The 21,370-nt window shown below is 45.2% G+C and overlaps 1 protein-coding gene across 2 annotated transcripts in view; it reads right to left on the bottom strand.

Moving 5' to 3' along the window:
• The window catches only part of grid1b (glutamate receptor, ionotropic, delta 1b), a 392,599-nt gene extending 372,551 nt beyond the window's left edge, over window positions 1–20,048 (bottom strand). For both annotated transcript variants that reach the window (XM_019269039.2, XM_019269040.2), the window contains exons 1-2: window positions 19,543–20,048; window positions 4,572–4,727 (exon numbers count right to left, since the gene is read on the bottom strand). In XM_019269039.2, the coding sequence (XP_019124584.1) occupies window positions 4,572–4,727; window positions 19,543–19,624 (238 nt within the window). In that variant the 5' untranslated portion in view covers window positions 19,625–20,048. The remainder of the gene's footprint in view (window positions 1–4,571; window positions 4,728–19,542) is intronic.
• Window positions 20,049–21,370: the final 1,322 nt, after the last annotated feature.

Here is a 21,370-nt window from a genome sequence, read left to right as displayed (position 1 = left end):
ATTTATTATTGTACACCCTGCTGCTCCCAGACCAGTAAGTTTTCTGTCAGGAAATTATTGAAATATACTTTCCAAAGTTTTCAAAATTTCATTCAGTTTTTGGATAATTAAGATAATTTACAGTGCTACTTCGTTCATTCGCTCCACTCCAACAGGCAAATGAGCAGAACCTCTCAATCTGCTCTCAAACTTCAATCCATCCCCATCACTTCCAAACACTTCCCTCCTAACGGCTGTACACATTTTATAAACCAAAAGCTTTTATTAACTTTTCTACAACTGCCTCACTTTGCTTCCTGACTTCAGGGAGATGTCCAAGTTTCCAGTTGAAGACACAAACATAATTAGTGACAGCTAGTGCTAAGTGGTTTGACTGACACTGATGAGCCTGCTGCAGTAAATAACCAATTAATTCCTGAGCTAATCTTAGCTGAGTATCGTGAAGGTGTTTGCCAGGATGGCCTCGCCATCCGAGGTAGTCGTCTGTTTTCAGGCGCTGAAGCGACGTTAATTTGCTGCGTGGAGAAACGACCATGGTGTGCCATGGTGCTGACGAAGTTTTACCATCAGAGCCAAATTACTGCTCTGTCATTGCCCCAAAGCTGCGGGGTGTCATGGGTTTGGTGTGTTTCTAGAACAATATGAATATTATTCAAACATATTGGGTCGACCAGGTGAATGAGGCTTCATATACAGATGTAGCAACTTAAAAGTTCCCGTGTTTCCGTGACGGAACCGTGACGGGACCGTGGCTGGTCCGTCACAGGTCCTTGGCTGGCACGTGACCGAAATGTAATCCCCCGCGATGACGTAGTCAGTGAGGCCCCGACTGGAAACGCCCCTAAGCAGTCTGTTTGAAAACCAGCTGCAATGCCTCATTTGTCCACGGGGAGGAGCAGTGATGTTCCGCTCTCACCGTCGACTGTCTAAAGACACATCTGAACAGATACGCCGGGGTGAGCTGATCAGCTGATCAGCGGATCAGTTGATGGAAAAAAAAAAAGTTGTGATAAGATAACACTGAGGCAGCAACAAGAACATGCCAACATAAACGCGTTATTAAAGAAAACTCCGCTCGTAACGTCCGTAACATAGCCTAGATGTTGTTGATTTAAACAGTGACCATAGGCTAAATGGCGTAAAGCGCAAATCGAAAGAATTACGGGTGAATCAAGTATGAAATAAGTCAAGTATTTTTGGTTTTAATAAAGTTTGCAGTATAAGCTTACGAAACCATCAAACATATATTTAGGCATTCCATGAAAGACTTTATTCGCAAGGAGGCTAAGCCAGGCACAAAACAGGAGCTCGTCGAGGACATACAGACGTTTTGGCAAAGGAGAGTCACCGTGGACTTTTGCAACAGACTTCTCTCTGGACTTTAAAAAGCTGTGCCGTGTATTATTATAATGGAGGGAGGCATAGTGGAAAATAAACAGTGGTGTCCATGTAGAATAAAAACATAACATATATACTGCAAACTTTATTAAGACCAAACATACTTCACTTATTTCATACATATTGTAACGGGCTGTGTATACACTGTGGCTGTTGAGTTGTGTTCAGTAAGTTAGGCTGCAGTGTATGGGGTGACGCCTGGGGGGGTGGCGTTGTTAGAGGCTGTGAAGCCTGTCAGTCATGGCAGTTGCCATGGCGATGAGGGGCACGAAGTAGCTAATGTGTTAATGTTATATGCTGCTGTGCTTGCCTGGTTTTATTGTTTTTTTGCCGTTGGCTACGGCCACAGGAGCCTGTGTTCCAGATTAGGAATAAAGTCCAGCAAAACCAGTTGCTTCGTAGTTTCATTGTTCCGGGTCACTACAATATTCTTTCCATTTACGCCATTTAGCCTATGGAATGGACGAAAATGAAAAGGAGTCATTCATGTTCATGAACACACTCAAATCACAAGGCTACTGTATAGTATGCAGTACTCAAACCAGCTGCATTCTCCGCTCTGTGATCTGTGACACTGGGAGACCAAAAAGCCCATCAAGTGCAAACAATGAGATGCTAATGAGGTTTGTATGGTTTACCTGGCCTAAAGCGTGCACTACAGTAAATACCTGCATAACAAAGGGCTTCCAAAACGCTCGTCTCTGCAGCTCTATGTCGCACAACAACAACGAGCCCTCCCCTCCAAATAAACTGTTAATTAAAAATAAACCATCGCTTGTATCTGCAGGTCTGACACACAGGCCTGGCAGCCCTGAGACGTCCGAACCGTTTTTTGTAACTTTTTTAAGGGTTAGTTTGTTGTTTACATGCAGATAAACGAGAGAGAGGCGCGAACACAAGAGAAGAGACGCTCCTGTAATTATGCAAAGACTAGTGGTGGCCATAGATTAGTCGCGCCAATCAAACAGCTGATTGCGCCAATGCCGGCCGGCATTAGCGCGATCAGCTGTTTCTCTGAGTAAACAAAGGCAGCTGTCCAGGTGGAAGCGGCATTTAAAAAACATCACCAAGAAAAACCACGAGAAAAACATGACAAAAGCACAAAACTCTCTAAACTGCTATAGAGATCAGGACTCCACGGAGTTACAGTGAAGAAAACAAAAACGAACAAAAGAGAAAAAAGTAAAAAAGTAAAAAAGCGACCTGAGAGGCTGGAACAGCTTTGCAAATAGATTAATGGTGATATTTTTTTATCGCCCGATAAGAGTCTCACGTTAACGCAGCACGTTAACGCCGATAACGGCCCACCGCTAGTAAAGACAGAACAGCCTAGATGTTGTTGATTTGGTGAATGCTGACATGTTAGATATAAACACCTTAAATTTAATTTCAATTCATGAACACGCTCAAATCATACGGCTACTGTACAGTATGCAGTAGTCAAACCAGCTGCATTTTCCGCTCTGTGATCTGTGACACTGAGAGACCAAAAAGCCCATTACTGTAAGCGCAAACAAAAGGTTGAGCAACGAGAATGCTAACGAGGTGTGTAAGCTACGTCATCTCCAGGTAGAACAACTGTAAAAAAGTTCTGTGAGAGAAGCGCCATCTCCTGGTCATACCCTGTAATTACACGAATGGGTGGAGTTACAGTAAAAAATAGACACGCCCGGGAGAAGGAGGGGGGTCTCTCCTTTCCCGGGACTTTGCAGGGAACCGGCTGGAAGTCAGCTGGAAGACGGCTGCCATTCAGCTGGCGTTCAGCTTGAACGGGAACTTTTAAGTTGCTACTACTGTAGAGCTGTTACACTGCAACGCTCAAAGACAGGATGAGTCAGTAGTAGACGCAGACGTTCCTGCAACAACCTTACGTAAAATGACACAACCTCTCGCCAATAGAAGCTGTCGTGAATGACACACATAATGGCTAAATGGCATTTGGTGATACCATAAATCAGGTTACTCACTGTCTTCATGTTAGATGTTGATGAGCTGACTTACATTACTTTTTATTCAAAGTATGTGATCACCTGCTTCTTTCACCTGAGATAAACAGTCTCAAAGTGCTTCTAGTCGCGTTGCTCGATCGTGTGTTGGAGATCATTGATGCAAAAACGTGAAAATGAATCATAAACGATAGAGAACATACAATGACTGTAAACATGTGTGACCTCAGACCTCGGACCTCCTGGTAGCCAATGTCTCAGCTAGCGGAGAGAAAGGAAACACATCATGTTGGAGCTTTGCTGTGGAAGACGGAACAATGTGTCACGGCCTGAGGCGTTACAGTCTGTGCTTAAATATAAAAGAAGAACAGATGTGTTTTCTCTGTAACCGAAGCTGATATTTGTTAACGTGAACCATTCATCTGAAACATCACTGACAGGTTTTATTGGGATGACCTTTGGACAAGCTGCGTGTCAAAATATGATAATAACATCATCTAATGGAAGAAGAAGAAAATATGATAATAACATAACATAATTTATCTCATTCCAGTCTTCAAACATCTTCATCGCATCAGCAACAAAACCTTCCTGCTCATCACAGCCTTCATGTAATAATAAAATGATGTCTGTTATCATCACCGCAATCATCCATCATGTTTATTATCTTTTCTGGGACTCCCAGCATGAACATAAACTCTCTTTTCAAAGCCGAGAGCCCTGAAAGCCTCTTTGTAAGCAATTATATGGAAAATTACAGCCGGACTCGACGCAGCTCGACTCAGTGCTTCCCCCTAGCTTCCTCTGCACAGAAGAAACCAGAGCCCGGCACAAAGACACAGAGATAAAGAGGAAGAGGGGAGTGAGTGATAGAGAGGCTCAGATAGAGAGAATCAGTCTCAGAGGGGAAAGATAAGACAGAGGAAAGAGAGAAGGCGAAGGAGAGTCTCTGCGGCGCAGCATCAAAGGCAAACAGCGTCCTCGGAGAGCAGGAACAGAGCGGCAGCCGCCGCCGAATAAACAGCGTTTAGCAGGTCGATACACCTGGGTCATTAGCCGAGAGGATGCCGCACCAAGACACAGAACCAGCTCAACCTAGAGATTAACAACCCAAAGCGAGCGAGGAAGACAGACACACACCAATCTGCATAACAGCTCTGCATATCACACACACACACACACACACACAGTCACAGGAAGTAAACAAGCCGCACACGGCGTCCTTACCTTCCTGCACCGCCTGGAAAGGGTTGTTGGGCTCGATGAGTTTAATAGAGTGTGTGATCTTCTCGCTCTGCAGGATGTCATCGCTCAGACTGAGGTCAGACACGGCGAGCTGGAACACCTCATCGTCCCGCACTGCGTTCTCCTCAAATATTGCACCTGGACAGGTGGACAGGGAGAGGAAATGGATGAGTGACACGCAACAGAACTCCATTTAATCGATAGTTTCAGCTCCGGTTCTGGACTGTTTAAACAGAACTTTCCATTTTATGAACTCACCAAACTCACTGAGACATGAATGACTGAACATCACTGCGTTTTGACTGATGAGCGGTTGGATGAATGTATCGAGAGATTTCTGTCGATGAGTTTGGATGAAGCGCGATGAGTTAACACTTCCATAAAAGAGGGAACCTTGAATTCAGAAGGTGAACATGCATCTACAGTACGCTTCAACTCTCCTGATAGGACAGATAGCTGTAGGCAAACCACTTGCTAAAGTAGCTGATTAACTGCTGATAATTGAATCTGCCGTTGGCAGGCAACAGAACCGGGCTCAGCAGCCGGACCGGACCGGGTTTGAGCACAGGCTCGAAGGAAAGACTTAAGTAGCAAGCCACTGTTTACTCATCCATGTAGCTAACTGGGCTGACTCAGCCCGAGATGGTAGGCTGCTGTATCCACTGTTAGACTGGACACTGCTGGTTCAGAGGTTCTGTCGCTGTGTTCACTGTTAGACTGGACACTGCCGGTTCAGAGGTTCTGTTCTGGTTTCAGAGGTTCTGTTCGGCCCTGTGTTCTCTCTGCTTTCAGTTTTTATGGAGACTTTAACAAATTGAACAAGAAGCATAGACAAATACCTCGTTATGCTCCACATCCAAATGAATAAAGCAGCATTATGTTTCCTTCCTTTAGAATCTGTCCCACTGAAGCTCAGTGATGTGACAATGAAAAAAAAATCCATTTATTAAATGTTTGAGGATGTAGAACAGCTGCTGTGTTTCTGTTACAGTAAAGCTGCTAATGAAGTGATTCGGTATCATGGAAATTAACGATAAGCAACCTCGGTAACAATTATATTCATCAGAAAAGTGCATGTAGATGAAGGAATATGTAAAGAGTGGATGATGGTGGGAAGGAGAGGAACGACAGACACAAACCTTCAGGCTGCCCATTGAGCTCTTTAAAAAACAACTGTGATCATAACTAGGATCTCCATAGCAACAGCATCATCATCATCATCATCATGCTAAAGCTCTCCACTGAACATTTTCACAATGTTTCTACATCTCATACATGTTAGCTTCGGTCGCTACAGCGACTCCTCCACAAACACAGATTAGTGTATGTAACGTTGCAGATTCATTGCATGAACGTTATATTTAGGTTTTTGGTCACAGGCATCAAACATCTTTAGAAAATCTAAATTTAAATGTGACCAAAAAGAGTCTTAAACCTCTGGACAAATCTCCTCAGGTGCTCGCAGATCACCAGAAGTTGCTTTGCCTCCGTGAGGGTTTAGAGGCCATTTTGAAAATGATTGAAACTCAAATTAAAATCATTTTAATAGAGGAATGTGTCACGTATGAGCACGGTGTACTACTGCTGATGGTGTTTGCACTGCAGCAGCCTCAGGTTCAAACTGAAGCTACTCAAACTGAATATCTGCAGTCATCTGGACACGTCGTCTCACATCTGTCATCTTACCACACATGGAACGCCATTTAAGTCAATCTTCAATAAATCAGCCTGTACCAGTGATACTAATGAAGGTTCTGTTCCATAGCAGAGTGAGCCACCATGCACCACATGATCCTACTGCTTCATGACCATCAACAGCTGCCTTCTAATTAGAACAAGTCAAATTAAATGAAGGTGTCACCGCGGTTTAGGACCAGCATGAAGCTAAACAATGTCCTGCTGTGGACGAGGGCGGCAACAAAACATATTTTAGTCAAACCTCGAGTTGTACACTATATTCTGAATATTCTAACCACATTAGGGCTCCATCAGATGGCGCTTTCTGACAGGAAACTACAGTAAAGTGTTGATATCGATCTGTGCCACTAGACTTCCTTGACAAAAACAGCAATGTCACCTTGCAGAGCAACAGAGTTTCCGGTCCGCACTTCCTCCAGTTTGTTTGACTTCTATGCTTAAAACTATTAGTTTTTAGTTGCTGTGGATCGAGGCAGCAACTCCTGTATGATGTGAAGATTTGCTGTGTTTTTGTTTTTGAGTGTGGTGGCTTTGGAGAGGGCCATGTCAGGCTTCGGTTCCCCATCGTAATCTTTTTAGGTTGGGGCTAAAATATGTTTTGTTGCCGCCCCCATAGTGCAGCAGTACACTGCTCAACTTCCATGCTGTCCACCATCTGCTACCCTGACTATGGGTAAGTACCTCAGACAACCCCAAACTAACACTCCTTCAAAATGTCTTATCATTATAGGATCTGCTTTAGGCACAACTGGAGATCTCAAATGAGCAGACTGACGAATGGATGAGCAGAAATGGATTTGCGGTGACTTGAAAGACATATGGAGAGACAGACATGTTGACAAACTTGATTAATGGAACTCTCCACATTTAGTTTCAGACAATTTGTCACGCGCAATTAAGAAAACCTCGCCTACGAGTAAGAATTCAATTTGCCAGGCTGCTTGTGCTCATTCAGCTCGCTGAGTATCCAAATGAACTCCGCTCAGCACCGAGAACCTCGCCGTGGATTTCGGCGGCCGTCCTCGCAGGGCGGTGAGGGGGACGCTGTCTGGGCTTGATCAATCAATCATCCGGTTTTGAAATTGCAATCAGTCAGGCGCTTTCAATTAAGAATGAGTCTTGTTGCACCTGTCAGAGACACAGTGAATGGATTGATGTGAGGTTTATATTTCTGCTTGCAGCAGCCGACTGGGGAGCCTCAAACTCCAACAGGTTTAATTAATAACGAGGGCTGAGGGTGGAGGAGGCTGACTCTGGACCCTGTGATGCCTCCGTGAGCTCAGGATCGAACCTCCATGAATTTTATACTCCTCAGTCTCTCTCCTGCTGTCTGCTTTGAGAAAAGAAGTTAAATGACGGGGTTGGTTTCATCCAACACACATCGTCTCGCTTCCCTCTCGTGGCATCCATCCATGCAGATAGTTTCATCTCTCACATTTCACACAGCCGAGGTGACTGAGAGAAAACATCTGAAAACTCCAAAACATTCATCAGTGAGCGACACAAACTCTAAAGCATGTCTGGGTCTGGCTCCAAGCTACACAGTAGACACCCCCAATGAGTCAGATTACTTCTGCCTGGTTGCAGAGGATTGGTCGAGGATCTCAGAGATCTACTACATATCTAAGTCACGTGTCAGAAAGATCGGCTGCCATTAGACTAAAAGACAACCAACGCCTTCAAAATAAAAGTTCTATGAGCTCTGTCTGATCTTCTTTAGTACTCAGGCTGCTGCGTTCTGAGTGAGACCAAACAGGTATTAATAAATACTTTTCAGAAAAAATTTGGTGAAACTGGATCAGATTTTATTCACAATATATTTGCTGCTTTTCCCTCTGACGTCCTCCGACTGCTCAGCTAACGACCCACAGGTGTCCTTAACGACCCACAGGTGTCCTTAACGACCCACAGGTGTCCTTAACGACCCACAGGTGACCTTAACGACCCACAGGTGGCCTTAACAACCCACAGGTGACCTTAACGATCCACAGGTGACCTTAACGACCCACAGGTGACCTTAACAACCCACAGGTGGCTTTAATATAATTTATTATTACTTCTGGGTGCACCAGCACACAAACAAACATTTCAGCCTCTGCTTCCTTTAATTAATTTCAATCAAGACGCAGTGTTCTCAGCAGAGAGTATCATGGGAACTTTACAAAGGTTTACAGCCCTCCAGCTGAGCAGCAGCACTCTGTGGCTCATGTTTGTATTACACGAACACTGACAGAAAAAAAGGATTACTTGGCATTTTCACATCTAAACTGCACTTAAGTGAAACATTTCTTTTGCGTGCATATTCTTCAAGTCCTTAAGGTCAGATTATTGAATTTCCAAATGCCACGGAAACGGGGAATTCCTGTTGAAGCTGTTGGTGGATGAATGTGTGATTTGAAGTCTGCGGCCTTTGCAAACATTCCCGCGTTACATACAAGGTGGGAACTTCACACCAGCCAGCAGCCAAATGCAATTTATTTACCACTGATGCAAAAACAATGTGTTGGAGCTGGTAAGTTTATCAGGCCTCGTCGTCTCTCTGGCAGGTAATCAAGCAGCAGTCGGAGGTTTCGGGTCCCAAAGCTCGGAGAAAGCGTTCGCTTTGCTCTGAGATTTAGCGTCCGCTGTGATCAGCGGCCATAAACTCAGCTTTCATGCCGGACCTATTAATCTCTTTAAGCTTTATGGAGGCCGTGACTCTCGCTGGGTGACAGTATTCTCAGATTTTATTAAAAGCACCTGCTGCCAACTTAAAATATGAAAATATTCCAGGATTTTATTCTTTCATGCTTCAAAATGTAATAATGTATTCTCCCTGAATGTCGTTATGATTTGATTCCCTTGTTCTTGTGTGTTCTGTGTATTTATACAAAATCTAATCCTACATGATTTTCTTTTTGTTCTGCACATTTAATATTTACACACATTTCTCCGTCTAACAGGTGAAAGTCTATGAATAGTGTCTGTGGCTTTAAATGCCAAATTCTATTAAATCTCAAGAGACAGATATCTAAAGGCAGAGACGAGCTTCTTATTAAGCTACCATGAGAGGTAAGAAATATAGAAATTCTTATTTCCTTTACTCAAAGTTCTAGTGTGGAGGATTTAGTTGCATCTGGTGTTCTTGCTGATTGCAACCTCCATCAGCCTCTTCTTCCTAGTACGAAGGAGAAACTATTGTGGCCATGAAAGGTGCCAAAAACATCTACATCATTCAAAAAAAGGTTTGAGTCAGAACCCGAAGAAGTTCTTCATGGTGATGCCATTTGGGAAACCTTTAACCCATTGGTTCTTCAAAGCACCAAAAATGCTCTTCAGCGTTGTTGTTCAAACCGTCTCTGTTCCACGGACAGCAACTGACATCAGAATGAGGATTTCAGAGAGAATCTGAATATTATTTTAGATCATTTACATTTTGGAAAGGCAACAAATTCGCTGTGCTGCTGGAAAGACGGACACTCGGCCTCGCTCAGTCCTCAGAGCATGCTGCCGTTTGGAAGTGGCTGACAGAGTGAGACTTTACTCTGAAGATATTTTTGATCACTCAGGGCCCGTTATTCGACAGAGATGGTCGATTTCTGCACATCTGCAATCCTCTCCTCTCTATTCTCACTGCAGGCTTAATCAGTGGGAATCCAAGAGGCATCATTTATCTTTTCAGCTGGGAGGTAAGAAACGTAGCAGATCACTGGATGTAGTATTACATGCAAGAACACAAATTATGCTTCGTTCTTACATTTAATTTTACTCTGAACAAAGTTTCCCTCACAGAGAGAGAGAGGTGGTGACCTGGAAAACTTCCTTCCAAGAATACTAATGACTGAAAATGGACTTTTACATGAACACAGTCGAGTTCTGGTAACGTGTTCATACTACAGAAAAACTCTGTCGTGCTTTTTAAACTTAGAGCTTTTAAAAATCTATTTATGAGAGTTGATTCTCTAATGTGATAGAAATTTTAATAAATCCAAAATCAAGTTTGTACAAATTCTCATTAACATTTTACCTCCAAGCTTTACATCTTAATATTATTATTTTTGATTTACCTTGTAGAGAAATAAAGTCTGGAACTGAACCATGATTTTAGTGCAGCTACATTTGTGTCTCAGACCACCAGGCCTCCTGTGGTCGCTGTAGGTTCTGGTTCTGGTTCTGGGCTGACTGCTGTTGGACTAGTCAGTGATATTAGCTGCTGCTGGGGACCTGGATGATGTGCAGCAGAGGTGCTAATACAGAAAAATGTGGCTCACATTGTGAAGGAATCACTGAATTCTTAACTCAAGCAGGCATTTAAAGAGTCAAGCGTCCGTTCAGCAGGTTTGCTTCAGTTCCAGTGAAGCAGAGAAGCTGCTTTTGTCGGGCAGTCGAGGTCAAGTACTATAAAGAACTAGCCTTCACCTTCACTCTGTTCAAACAGACTAAATTATTCTGATCCTGAGCCAAGAGAGATTTAAAAAGTGAAATTAAAAATGTGCAGCTTTAAAATGTTGCAAAACACTAAGTACAACAACAAGAAGATTTATAACATCCAGGATGTTGGACGACGTTTCCCCAGAGTAAAAAAAAAAAAAAGCACAGCGGGCACAACAGAGCTATTATTATAATTAAACATCTAAATAAGTGATGTTGCAGCTCTGCGAGCCGTCGCACAGACCTGGAGACTGTGGAAGAAAACCACAGCAGCCTGATTCACTGTTTGTGTATTCCATATGAAACCAAAATATGTTTCCACGCTGTCAGACGTCAGCGCGGTTTGGAGACAGATTGAGAGTGCTGCGGAAAATAAACGGCAGGAGTCCGCCCGAAGCTGAACTCCATCTTCACATCCCGAGCGCGTCTTTCTTCTGTCAGACGGCCAAGAATCATCACGCCGACAACTAAATGCAAACGAAATGTGCATCTGCTGAGATTACCTCCACGGCCAACCGGCCACTTTGGCACGCACAACCAACAATTATATACAAAACTGACTCGATATGATGAATATTAAGAGCCATCGAGTTCCTGCAGCTGTTAAACATCCAGCAGCATCCAGCACAAACTCTAACCAGGAGCAAAATACCTTGTAAACGGCAAACGTGCCGTACTGTAGCTGCATGTTGAACCTTCCACAGAGCTTCAGCAGCTCGTGTGAAGCACAGCACTCATTAGACTGTAGCTTATTATTAAAATTTTAAAAAACTCGCAAACATGCAGGCAGGTCTTGGCTTGGGTTTGCAACTTCATGTATTTCTGCCACCCAGTCAGAGTGTGTGCGTGTGGACGGATGACACATGAGTTTGTCTGAATGAAGAAACTATAAAAGATTTACCAGCAGAGGAGAGGAAGTGAAAAAGCAGGCGGTCTGCTGCCTCTACAAGCGGCTTGAAGTTCTTCAGTGATGCTTTTTAACCTCTTACAGTCTGAACGCTGAAGGAAAGTGAGGCCCTCTGAATGAAGATGGGCTCTCTGCGTATCTACGAGCCTCATCTTTACAGACATGCTCACTTTGTGCTAATCACGTGCAGCTTTAAATAAAAAAACATGCAGTATTTTGTGTCAGTGTGTCATTTTGGTGTATTTAGATATTTCTGCATACAACAGTGTTGGAATGTCATAAACTGTGTGTATGACTACTAGGACCGGAGTCTAGGTTCTAGGTTCAGGTGAGTGATTGATACTAGTAATAACAGAGCACAGAGCAGTGAATAAGTATTAACTGCTGGCTTCTTTCTATGGTAACTGAATGAGAAAACAATAATCATATGGAGGTACCAAACATTTGTACATGCACAAGCACACACAAGGAAAAAATGAACCCAAGATCTCAGGAAAATAAAGTTACTGACCCCTAGTGATGTCTTTTGGATTCAATACAACCTATTTGAGTTCTTATATCGGGTGTTTGGGCCCTTTGAGTTTACTCACTTTAAGTTCTCAGTTTATCTCCTATTTATCAGTTTAGTTCTATTTTTCTACTTTGTCTTTAGTTTGCTGAACCATCACCACCCAGTCATGTAATGCCAATTTGGCACACAATAAGAGAAAAGTGAATACATAAACAAAACACAGTTCAATAAAATATCAAATACAGATCTCACAGAACAATGCTACGGAAGCCCTAAAAAAAAGGCCATACATACATACATACATTTTATTCCACCCGTTTTCCCATGATAACGAGATAATTAATTCGAGATCTCGAGAAAACAAAACAATAGTCTAGTGTATTAAATCAAGTGCGCCCGTATTACTGAATGTATGGTAAATGCATGTAGTCCATGATACGGAGCGAGCAAACCTGTTACCACTGTAAAATCTGTTTGATCCATAGTTTCTGACAAAGGTTGATACATTTGATCTCAGGACTGGAGAGTAAATATTGTACATAATGCCTTTTTCAATTCAAAATAATGAACTTTGAGGCTGAATTTCTCCAAAATGATTCAGTAAATATGCTTGATACTAAGTGAGTGAACAGTCAGGATGGTCCTGAGATCAAGTGTACGAACCTTTGTCAGAAACTATGGATCAAATAGATTTTACAGTGGTAATAGGTTTGCTCGCTCCGTATCATGGACTACATGCATTTACCATACATTCAGTAATACAGGCGCACTTGATTTAATACACTAGACTATCGTTTTGTTTTCTCGAGATCTCGAATTAATTACCTCATTATCACGGGAAAACGGGTGGAATAAATATTTATATATATATAGATAGATATATAATATATTATATATAATATATATAGTAGATATATATAGATAATATATGACCGTTTAGTAGGGCTTCCTCCTTAAACAAGATCAGGATCAGAGTGTGCCCACCGTGTGCAGGTGAGCCTCACAGAACAGGTGACCCAGCTCCAGGTGTTTCCACCTCCACCCAGGCAGCGCACAAACAGGCTTCACATCCATCAGGAGGATGAACGGCACTGAAGCACGGTAACCACCGACTGACACCGGCTCCCGGTGTGCATGCTGCTCGTTCGCTTTTAGCTTCACACGTCTCAATAAAAAACCGGTCCAGCCTGTTTTCATTAGTAACATGGAGCTCATACAACAAAGAAACGATCTGCGGACTCACCGAGTCCTCGTCACAGCTCAGATTAAAGTCAATCCAGCGCGGACAGCAGGTGAACACAGAGTCTTGTAAAAATGTAAGAAGACTCAAACACTCTTGACTCCTCTTGACTCCGCTTTGAACGCTCAGCGTGGCTCCTCCCTCCTGCAGTCACCTGGCTGCCTGTCACCTGTCACCTTGTTAAAGGAGCAATACGCATAAAAAGAATGACACGTACAACAGTCTCAGGCTTCTTATCACCTTCAACACTATTCTTATCTTGTTTGCTTACATTTAGCATTGACCTTCTGTTAGTTTATCATATTCTCCTAGGCTACATGGACCATGTGGACTCAATGAGCCCAGCTGTTTTCATGTGTGATGATGATCACAGCCTCATGAAACTGTCCAACCACAGACTGAGGGCGTTCAGGGGAAGGATGGCTTTCCTACAGATACAATAAGAGGGTCCATCCATCCATCTGTCCTTTTCTTTAATCAGATGATGAACCGCCTCACTCCTTTCATCATGAAGGAGCAGCGGCTCTCCAGACGTCCAAGCTTCTCAATCTATCTCTACAAATAGTGCTCGCCCTCTATTCACCGATAATGCAATTAACATGACGCGGTGTTACAGATTCATGGCTACAAAAACAACGCTGAGCTGCAGCAGGTTCCAGCTTTCAGATGACGTGTCCCTAAACATCTCATGCACCCCCCAAAAAAAGACATTTCTATGGAGCAGTGGAGTGAAACAGGAACACGATCTTGAGGGTATTTCAGCTTTGGGCCCAGTTTGTTAGTGAAGTCTGCAAGATTTTCCTTCAGTTCCCTTCATAAGACTTGGTGAGAGGGTTTGCAAACACAAAAACAATTACTGAGCTCTTTACAGCCTCTTCTCTTCCTTAATGACATGCAAGCAGCCCGTCATGCTGCAGGGAACAGGACTATTGATCTATTGATATCTGACAGCACGGCAGGCCGATCGAAGTGGACAGCCATTTCTGGGGCTGATCGATAACAAATGTTGGAAATCCAGGACGAGGCCTCATCCCAAAATCTTACAGTCTGGTGACGGAGGATCATCAGTCATTTCTTTTTCGGCATGGATAAATCAAAGATATTCAGTATCAGCACAAAACACAGAGTGTTGGCAGCGTCATTATAAAAACATCAGCATCACCAGAATCTTTCAGAAACCTGTTATCAGTTTCGGCTCCAGGCCGGCTCCTCGTCTGCTCTTTACCTGTTTGTCACTGCGGATTTGACGGAGCACTAACGTTTAATGCCTTCGCGGGGTCAAACACTCCGCTGCACGCCACGTTTATTCAATCCACCGTGTGAGGCCGCTGCATTATGTTACAAGATGGCTTCAGCGCTCTCCATCCACACCTGCATCTGTGCCGTATGTGTGTGTGTGTGTGTGCAGGTGGTGGAGGTAAATGGCCTGGCTGAGCCTTCACTGAGACAGTGCAGGAAGCCTTTTACGTCGTTCCCTAACTGGGTTAGTTTATCTTATTTAGCGGCAGGGCAAGAAAAGGCCGCAGCTGTTCATTCGCTTTGCCAGCTTCAGCAGATTGGATTCCTGCAGTTCGAGCTCGCCTTTCCAAAACCCGGGCCGCGGATAAACAGGGCTCCCCTTCTGCTAGACGCTACAGCAGCGCTGTAAATCATCCCTCGTCAGCCTGCCTGGCTCATGGGATGGGGTAATCTCTCCTGTGCAGGCTCCTTATGAGAAGTGACTTGTTATCAGCTCAACCTGAGGGACGTTTAGAGGACCTTCAGACCTGGAGAAGAGCCCACAGGGGACAGGAAGGAAGTGCTACAAGCCGAGTCTGACCTCCTGAAGGCCGATACCAACATCGCTTACACACTGAATTGAAATGTGGAGACTAAACCAGAGCTAATGTGAAAGCTAATGTGCCTAATGTGAAGCAGCTTTATGAGGTCATCAGTAACACATTACGCCACAGATGTGTCGGCGTTATATTGATGAACAAATCTCAAGATCCAAATAAATACACCTGCAGGGTTTTCCTCGTTTCTGCAGCCATGAAAACAGAACCAGGCCGTGAAAGCTAAAAAACAGACGGACACAAATACAACAGAGACAAATACCTTGAAAACATCCTTAATTTCACTTCATCCCTACAGGTTTTCAAGGATCAGAGCCCTGCAGACGAGTCGAGTTCTTTATGCATCCATCATCATGTTGCTGTGTCTGTGTCTGTTACTGCTGGGTAAGATGTGTCAACAGTATTTCTGTTTACTGAGTCCCGTCCAAGACAAACTTCTGTCATGTATTCTCCAAACAACAGCTCGATATCGTCTCCACACGTCTGTAGACTGATCCGTCTTCTGTCGACGTTTGACAGCCTGCTATTTGTCTGCTTTTCATAATGATTTTTACCTTCCTCTTCTCTGGAAAGAGACGTTCTCGTAAACCTCCGGAGAGCGTTTATCATATCAGGAGTGGACCTCGCTGACAGCTTGATATCTGAGATTTAATTAAAGGCCAAAATTGATTGGATCCCTGTTTCCTCCTGTTTGCTGCTCCTGGTCCTGACCTTCAGTCAGACAAACTGACGTTCACTCGTCCACTGGTTTTTCTTTCAAACTCTGCAACAGCTGTTTTCACTGATTTGTGCGCATTCAACAAAAGAACAGAAGGGGCGGGACTAATTAGAGAAACCAGCTGCCGCCGTGGACGGAAGATGTGAAAAACCTGCCGACTCCTAAACCTCGACACCGCACGACGGATGCAATTGGGTCAGAGGTTCAAGCAGGTCGACCGGAGGTCCAAGCTCCACGTATTCATCTGTATCAGCTCTTTTACAGGTTAAACCCCCGTCCTGCCTGCCACCGACACTCTACAGGCAACAGAAGAGAGGAAGGGACAAACAAACCGGGATATGTCACCAACGATAAAGCCACAGGGCCGGACGAGACAGATGCTCGGGCAGGGGTTTTCGGTGGCCGAGGTCGGAACAGTGTCACATCTGATCTGGGCGTTGTACTGCCAAGTCAGTCAGAGTCAGACTGTCAGTCGGTGGAACACGGAGGCCTGAACCTCAGCAATCGCCCAAACCACAGATCAGCCACGCGGACTGGGGGTAGAGGTTCAAGCTTCAGACCAATCAATTCTTACTGTATGTTAATGCAGCTGCATGTTTCGGGTTGGTCAGCAACTCCTGCAAGAAATTTCTTACTGCCTGTAGCACAATCTGAATTTTGTACTGATGTCTCTATATAACCGACATAAACAGACAGAACCATCATCTGGAAGATCAGCTGTTATCCAAAGGAGGCTCCAGAATCAACAGATGAAGCCGGGGGAGAAGGTTCCTCAACTGAACTTTGGCAAACCCAAAAAATAGTAAATTAGCATGCGGTGCTACTAAAAATGTCCTTCCTACTCAAAGTGATCTTCATTTTGATAAAGACCCGTCAAGGGGGAAAATCTCGGAGGAAATAAGAAAGAAACAAACATCTGTTCTCAAAATTTCAGATCAGCGTTTTTGCTTCTTCAGGCCTTCAAATCCTTAAAACAAAAGAATCTGAGAAGGAAACGTTACTCTTTGGTTACACGGTTCACAAAGTCACATCAACATGACGCAGGGCCACAAGTCATCAGGTGCATTATGATCCAGTTCTGATCCAATGAGATGAAAAGGGACATTTTAATAGAAAAAGACAAACATTTTGTGGATCTTGAAGGAATGACACAGTGAACGAATCCAATGAATTGGGTTAAGGTTGGGTTTGGGTTAGGTTTGGGTTAGGTTTGGGTTAGGGACAGCTCAGGTTGAGCAAACCTGAAGAAGCTACTGGAGAAACGTTCTTCGCTCCCAAATGAAACCACTAACCTCCAAACTGAGGCGATGCCCTTTGATGTGGAGTCAAGAGTCGACTTCGGGTCATTCTAAACAGCCATGAGCCATAAAGCAGCAAAAACTTCTTCATAGGCAGCTGGTCCTTTGTTAATATTTGACAAAAGCATCAAAGAATAGAAGAACACTGCAGGCTTCAGACCTTTTCTGTGGACCAGCACCATGAAGATCCTCCACAAGCCCGTCTTTGTGTTGTAACATGGTGGATTATTGCACCAGAAACAAAATCATTAGCCTGTAAAGCCACAGACAACCTGTTATTTATAGCATGTGTGAATGCTTTTGCAGGGACCAATAAGCATTTTCTAATAATTCTGAATTAATCTTCTTTGCACAGACTGACAGGGTGTCCACGAACAAAGACACAGCATCCTCGGGATCAGCAAAGACTTCCCTGCTGCTGCTTCACTGGAGTGACTTCACACGTCTCCGAGCTACAAACTGTGATTTGTGCTGCGAGAAGCTGCAGGGGATCCACCGCCTGACGGGCACGAACACGTAACCAGAGCCAAGTGTCGCATGGCTGGATTCACACTCGCATGGTACAGCACTTATTTTCATGTTTGCGCTTCAGTTCAAACGGCCACAGAGCTCCACCTCAGCGTGGTTTCTCCGTACCTGAAGAGATATCCATTGAGAGTGATACGTGCATGAGCAGAAAGACGACAGCCACCAGCCGGGCTGCATCAGGCAGGTGATATTTAGCAGCCTGCAAATCTCACACAGCCCCTCAAACCAAAAGAGTGCATACACCCATACAATCTGTTTGTATTCACGTTCTTTGCTCATAAATCATCGCAGCACATCCACAGTACATCAGTGTGGTTTCCTGCTCTCGTCTGGTCTCACCATTTGGCAGCCCACCTCCCTTACTTGTTGTATTTACTGTTCTGTGTTCTCGTTAATCCCGAATCACTGTTCTCCTTTTTGTTTCCATGTGTGGACTCGATGCAGATTTTCTCCTGAGGGACAGTAAAGCATCCATCCATCTGTCCATCCATTCATTCATCCCTCCATCCATACTCTACCAATTCTTAGAAATGTTCCTCAGCGTGTTATTAAGTGTTGTAGCCTGTAAATGATGTTCATCAAACATGTGACATCTTTGATGGAGACGCAATCTAAAGTCTGAAATCATGCAAGACAGCAAGTCTTATTAGCTGAATGCCTCTTACTCCCCCCTCCCACACTATCTGCCTCCTCCCTCCCTCCCCCTCCTCTCTCTTCCCCTCTCCTGGCTAAAACCATACAGGCCACCGCAGTGCTGCTGTGTACTGCCCGGTGTTTGACGGCGTGAGCTGCAGCAGAGATATGAAATGTCAAAACCTTTTTGACTTCCTCCTGTTGGCTCTGTTCCAAACTGAATGTGTGTGTGTGTGTGTGTGTGTGTGTGTGTGTGTGTGTGTGTGTGTGTGTGTGTGTGTGTGTGTGTGTGTGTGTCAGTGGTGGCAGCTCCTTCACCAACTCTGACTTTAACTAAAACCAAAGTAACTTGACTAAAATCACAGGAAAGGAAGTGATGAAAGAAGAAGAAGAAGAGAGAGAGAGAGAGAGAGAGAGAGAGGAGCTCGCCAACTGGCTTTTTGGTTGCCGACGTTGTTTCAGAGCCCAAACAGTCGGCGTTTGTCCCCTTTGTCATCTCATCCCCCGGCAGAGTTGATTAACATTTCACTCACGTCCAATTCAAAGTTCAGGCTTATAGATGAGGAGGAGGCGAGGGAGAGAGGGATGTAGGAGGAGTGAGGGAGGAAGACGAGGAGGAGGAGGGAGGGAGGGAGGATGGATAAAGCGAAACCCTCCAAACACCCACGTCGGGGCATTTCCTCCTGCCAGCCTCAGGTTTTGTGCATGTGAATGTGAATATGCATCGACATGAGCTCTCTCAGCCTGGAAAGGATGGAGGGAGGGATGGATGGAGGGATGGATGGATGGATGATGGAGGGATGGCGCGGCGCAACACTTTGCGGGCACTTCTACCAGGCTGCGCTGCGTGTTTGAGCCTGGATGCAACAGCCTCCTTCCTTCCTTCCTTCCTTCCTTCCTTCCTCCCTTCCTTCCTTCCTCCCTTCCTACACACTATCCTGGCACGGATCGGAATGATAATCAGGTGTGAGGTTGAGTGAGAAGAGATGATGTTTCAGAATCAGTGCATGCACGAAAAGTCTAATATTCAAATTCTCCCTTAAGTCAACTTGACCCGCTCTCCTGCTCACATCCTGCGTTTGAAACCATCCCCGCATGCAGCCACCAGCCTGTCTCTGCCTCCAGCCAAAGCCCCGCACAGCAAAGCCAAAAAAAGAGCCTGGTTGGTGTCTTACCAATGTGAATGATGGAGTCGGCGCTCACTGTGTTGCATTGCAATATCCACAGGGAATGAAATAACAATGTCAGCATTTCCATCTCCAGTTTGAGCCAAAAAGGCGCATCCACGGATCCACCTCGCTGATTTTTTCTGGCTTTTTTCTCTCCAGTGATGAGCAAATCCAAAATAAGCGTCGGTGCGTAAAAGCGGCGGCGGCAGCAGCAGCAGCAGCAGCAGCGGGGAGCTGTGCTGAAATCACCGAATAGTAAAAAATAAAAATACCAAACAAAAAAACAAATCCCAAAGACCAAACTGTTGGCCGGAGTCGAGACGAAGAGGAAGGGAAGAAGAAGAAAGAAATAGAAGCTTCCAGGGCTCCGCAGAGAAACAAACCCGGGTAAGTGAGGAGGGAAGCGGGGACGGATGAGAGAAGACACCGGGGGTTTGTTTCAGAGGTTGAGATCCGCCAGACGAGCAGCTCTGACTCTCTACCTCCGAGTCTGAGACATAACACACTGCAAACTGCGGAGGAGGAGGGACGCTCTCTCTCTCTCTCTCTCTCTCTCTCTCTCCCCCTCTCTCTCTCTCTCTCTCTCCTTCTCTCTCTTCTCTCCCGACCCACGTGACTGCAGAGCCTCTATCTCCGGCGCTGGAAGCCCGAGCAGAGAAAAGAGGGGCGAGGGATGGAGATGGAGAGAGATGGAGGGATGGATGGGAGCCGGAGCGCACCGCGGAGGAGACAGGGTAAGAGGGGGTGAGTCGCGCCCCGGACGGACACTCGCTTACTCGGTAGGTTTTTGGGGGTTTTTTCGGGATGATTTGGACCCTGGAGAAGATGCGGAGGGAGGGGAGGTGGAGGTCGTCGGTGCCGGTAATGAACTTGCGACAGCTCGACTTGAGATTCCGCGCGATGAACGCGCTCTTCCCTCGGACTGAAGTTCGTTTATCAGCGCCGACACGAGGACTCGTCACCGCTGCATCGCCGCGCTGCAATGAAGCTGTTGCACGCGCTGGATTTACTCAGAGTGTTGCAGATACGGCTCGTTACTCAGCTCGTGCTTGTGACTCCGGTACCCGTGCGTAAATCCAAGACAGCGTTGGCTTTGCTTCTTTTCTTTTTTCTCTCGTTTATCGCGACGGGAAGACGGAGAGGAACACACGGCAGCTCTACGACAAACCACCGGAACACTTCAATCTCAACAAGGGCTGATTGTGTTGATCTCTGGAGCTGCAGCAGCCTGGATGAATACCGTCACACCTCATCGTGTGTGTGTGTGTGTGTGTGTGTGTGTGTGTGTGTGTGTGTGTGTGTGTGTGTGTGTGTGTGTGTGTGTGGAGAGAGAGGCGGGTATTTCCCTCTGGAAGCTTGGAGAGGTTGTGGATGACGCGCGGCGCACTGACAGGAGACACCGAGGACCCGAGCAGGTGTTTCCACTTAAGTGCCGAGCTCTCTCAGCTCGGAATGCCTCCGACATCACGCGTGACATATTCATACAAGGAGAGAGAAGCGGAGACTTTGGCGCGTCAGTGCGTAAAAATGATGGAGAGTTTTTTTCTAGGGGTCAAAATAAGAGGAGAGGAGAGGAGAGGAGAGGAGGAGCGGCGAGACATGTCAGGGTGAGAGTCGAGGGGAGACGGACTCTCAGCTCCGAGAGGAGCAGGAGCAGGAGCAGGAGCAGGAGGGAGATGTGTTCACAACAGGACGCAGCCATGGGAGTTTTTTCTAACCAGTTTTAATAAAGTTTGATCATCAGCAGACCTGAAGGCGTGCATGTGACGTCACTGACCTTTGCCGTGATGTCATTCCAGGTGTCCCTCCACGACGCCACCACCGGGGTGTGACG

This window comes from Larimichthys crocea, unplaced genomic scaffold, assembly GCF_000972845.2.
Source record: "Larimichthys crocea isolate SSNF unplaced genomic scaffold, L_crocea_2.0 scaffold83, whole genome shotgun sequence".
NCBI classification, from domain to species: domain Eukaryota; kingdom Metazoa; phylum Chordata; class Actinopteri; family Sciaenidae; genus Larimichthys; species Larimichthys crocea.
Note: the sequence above shows the minus strand (reverse complement) of the source record. Positions and strands in the feature narration are given on the sequence as shown.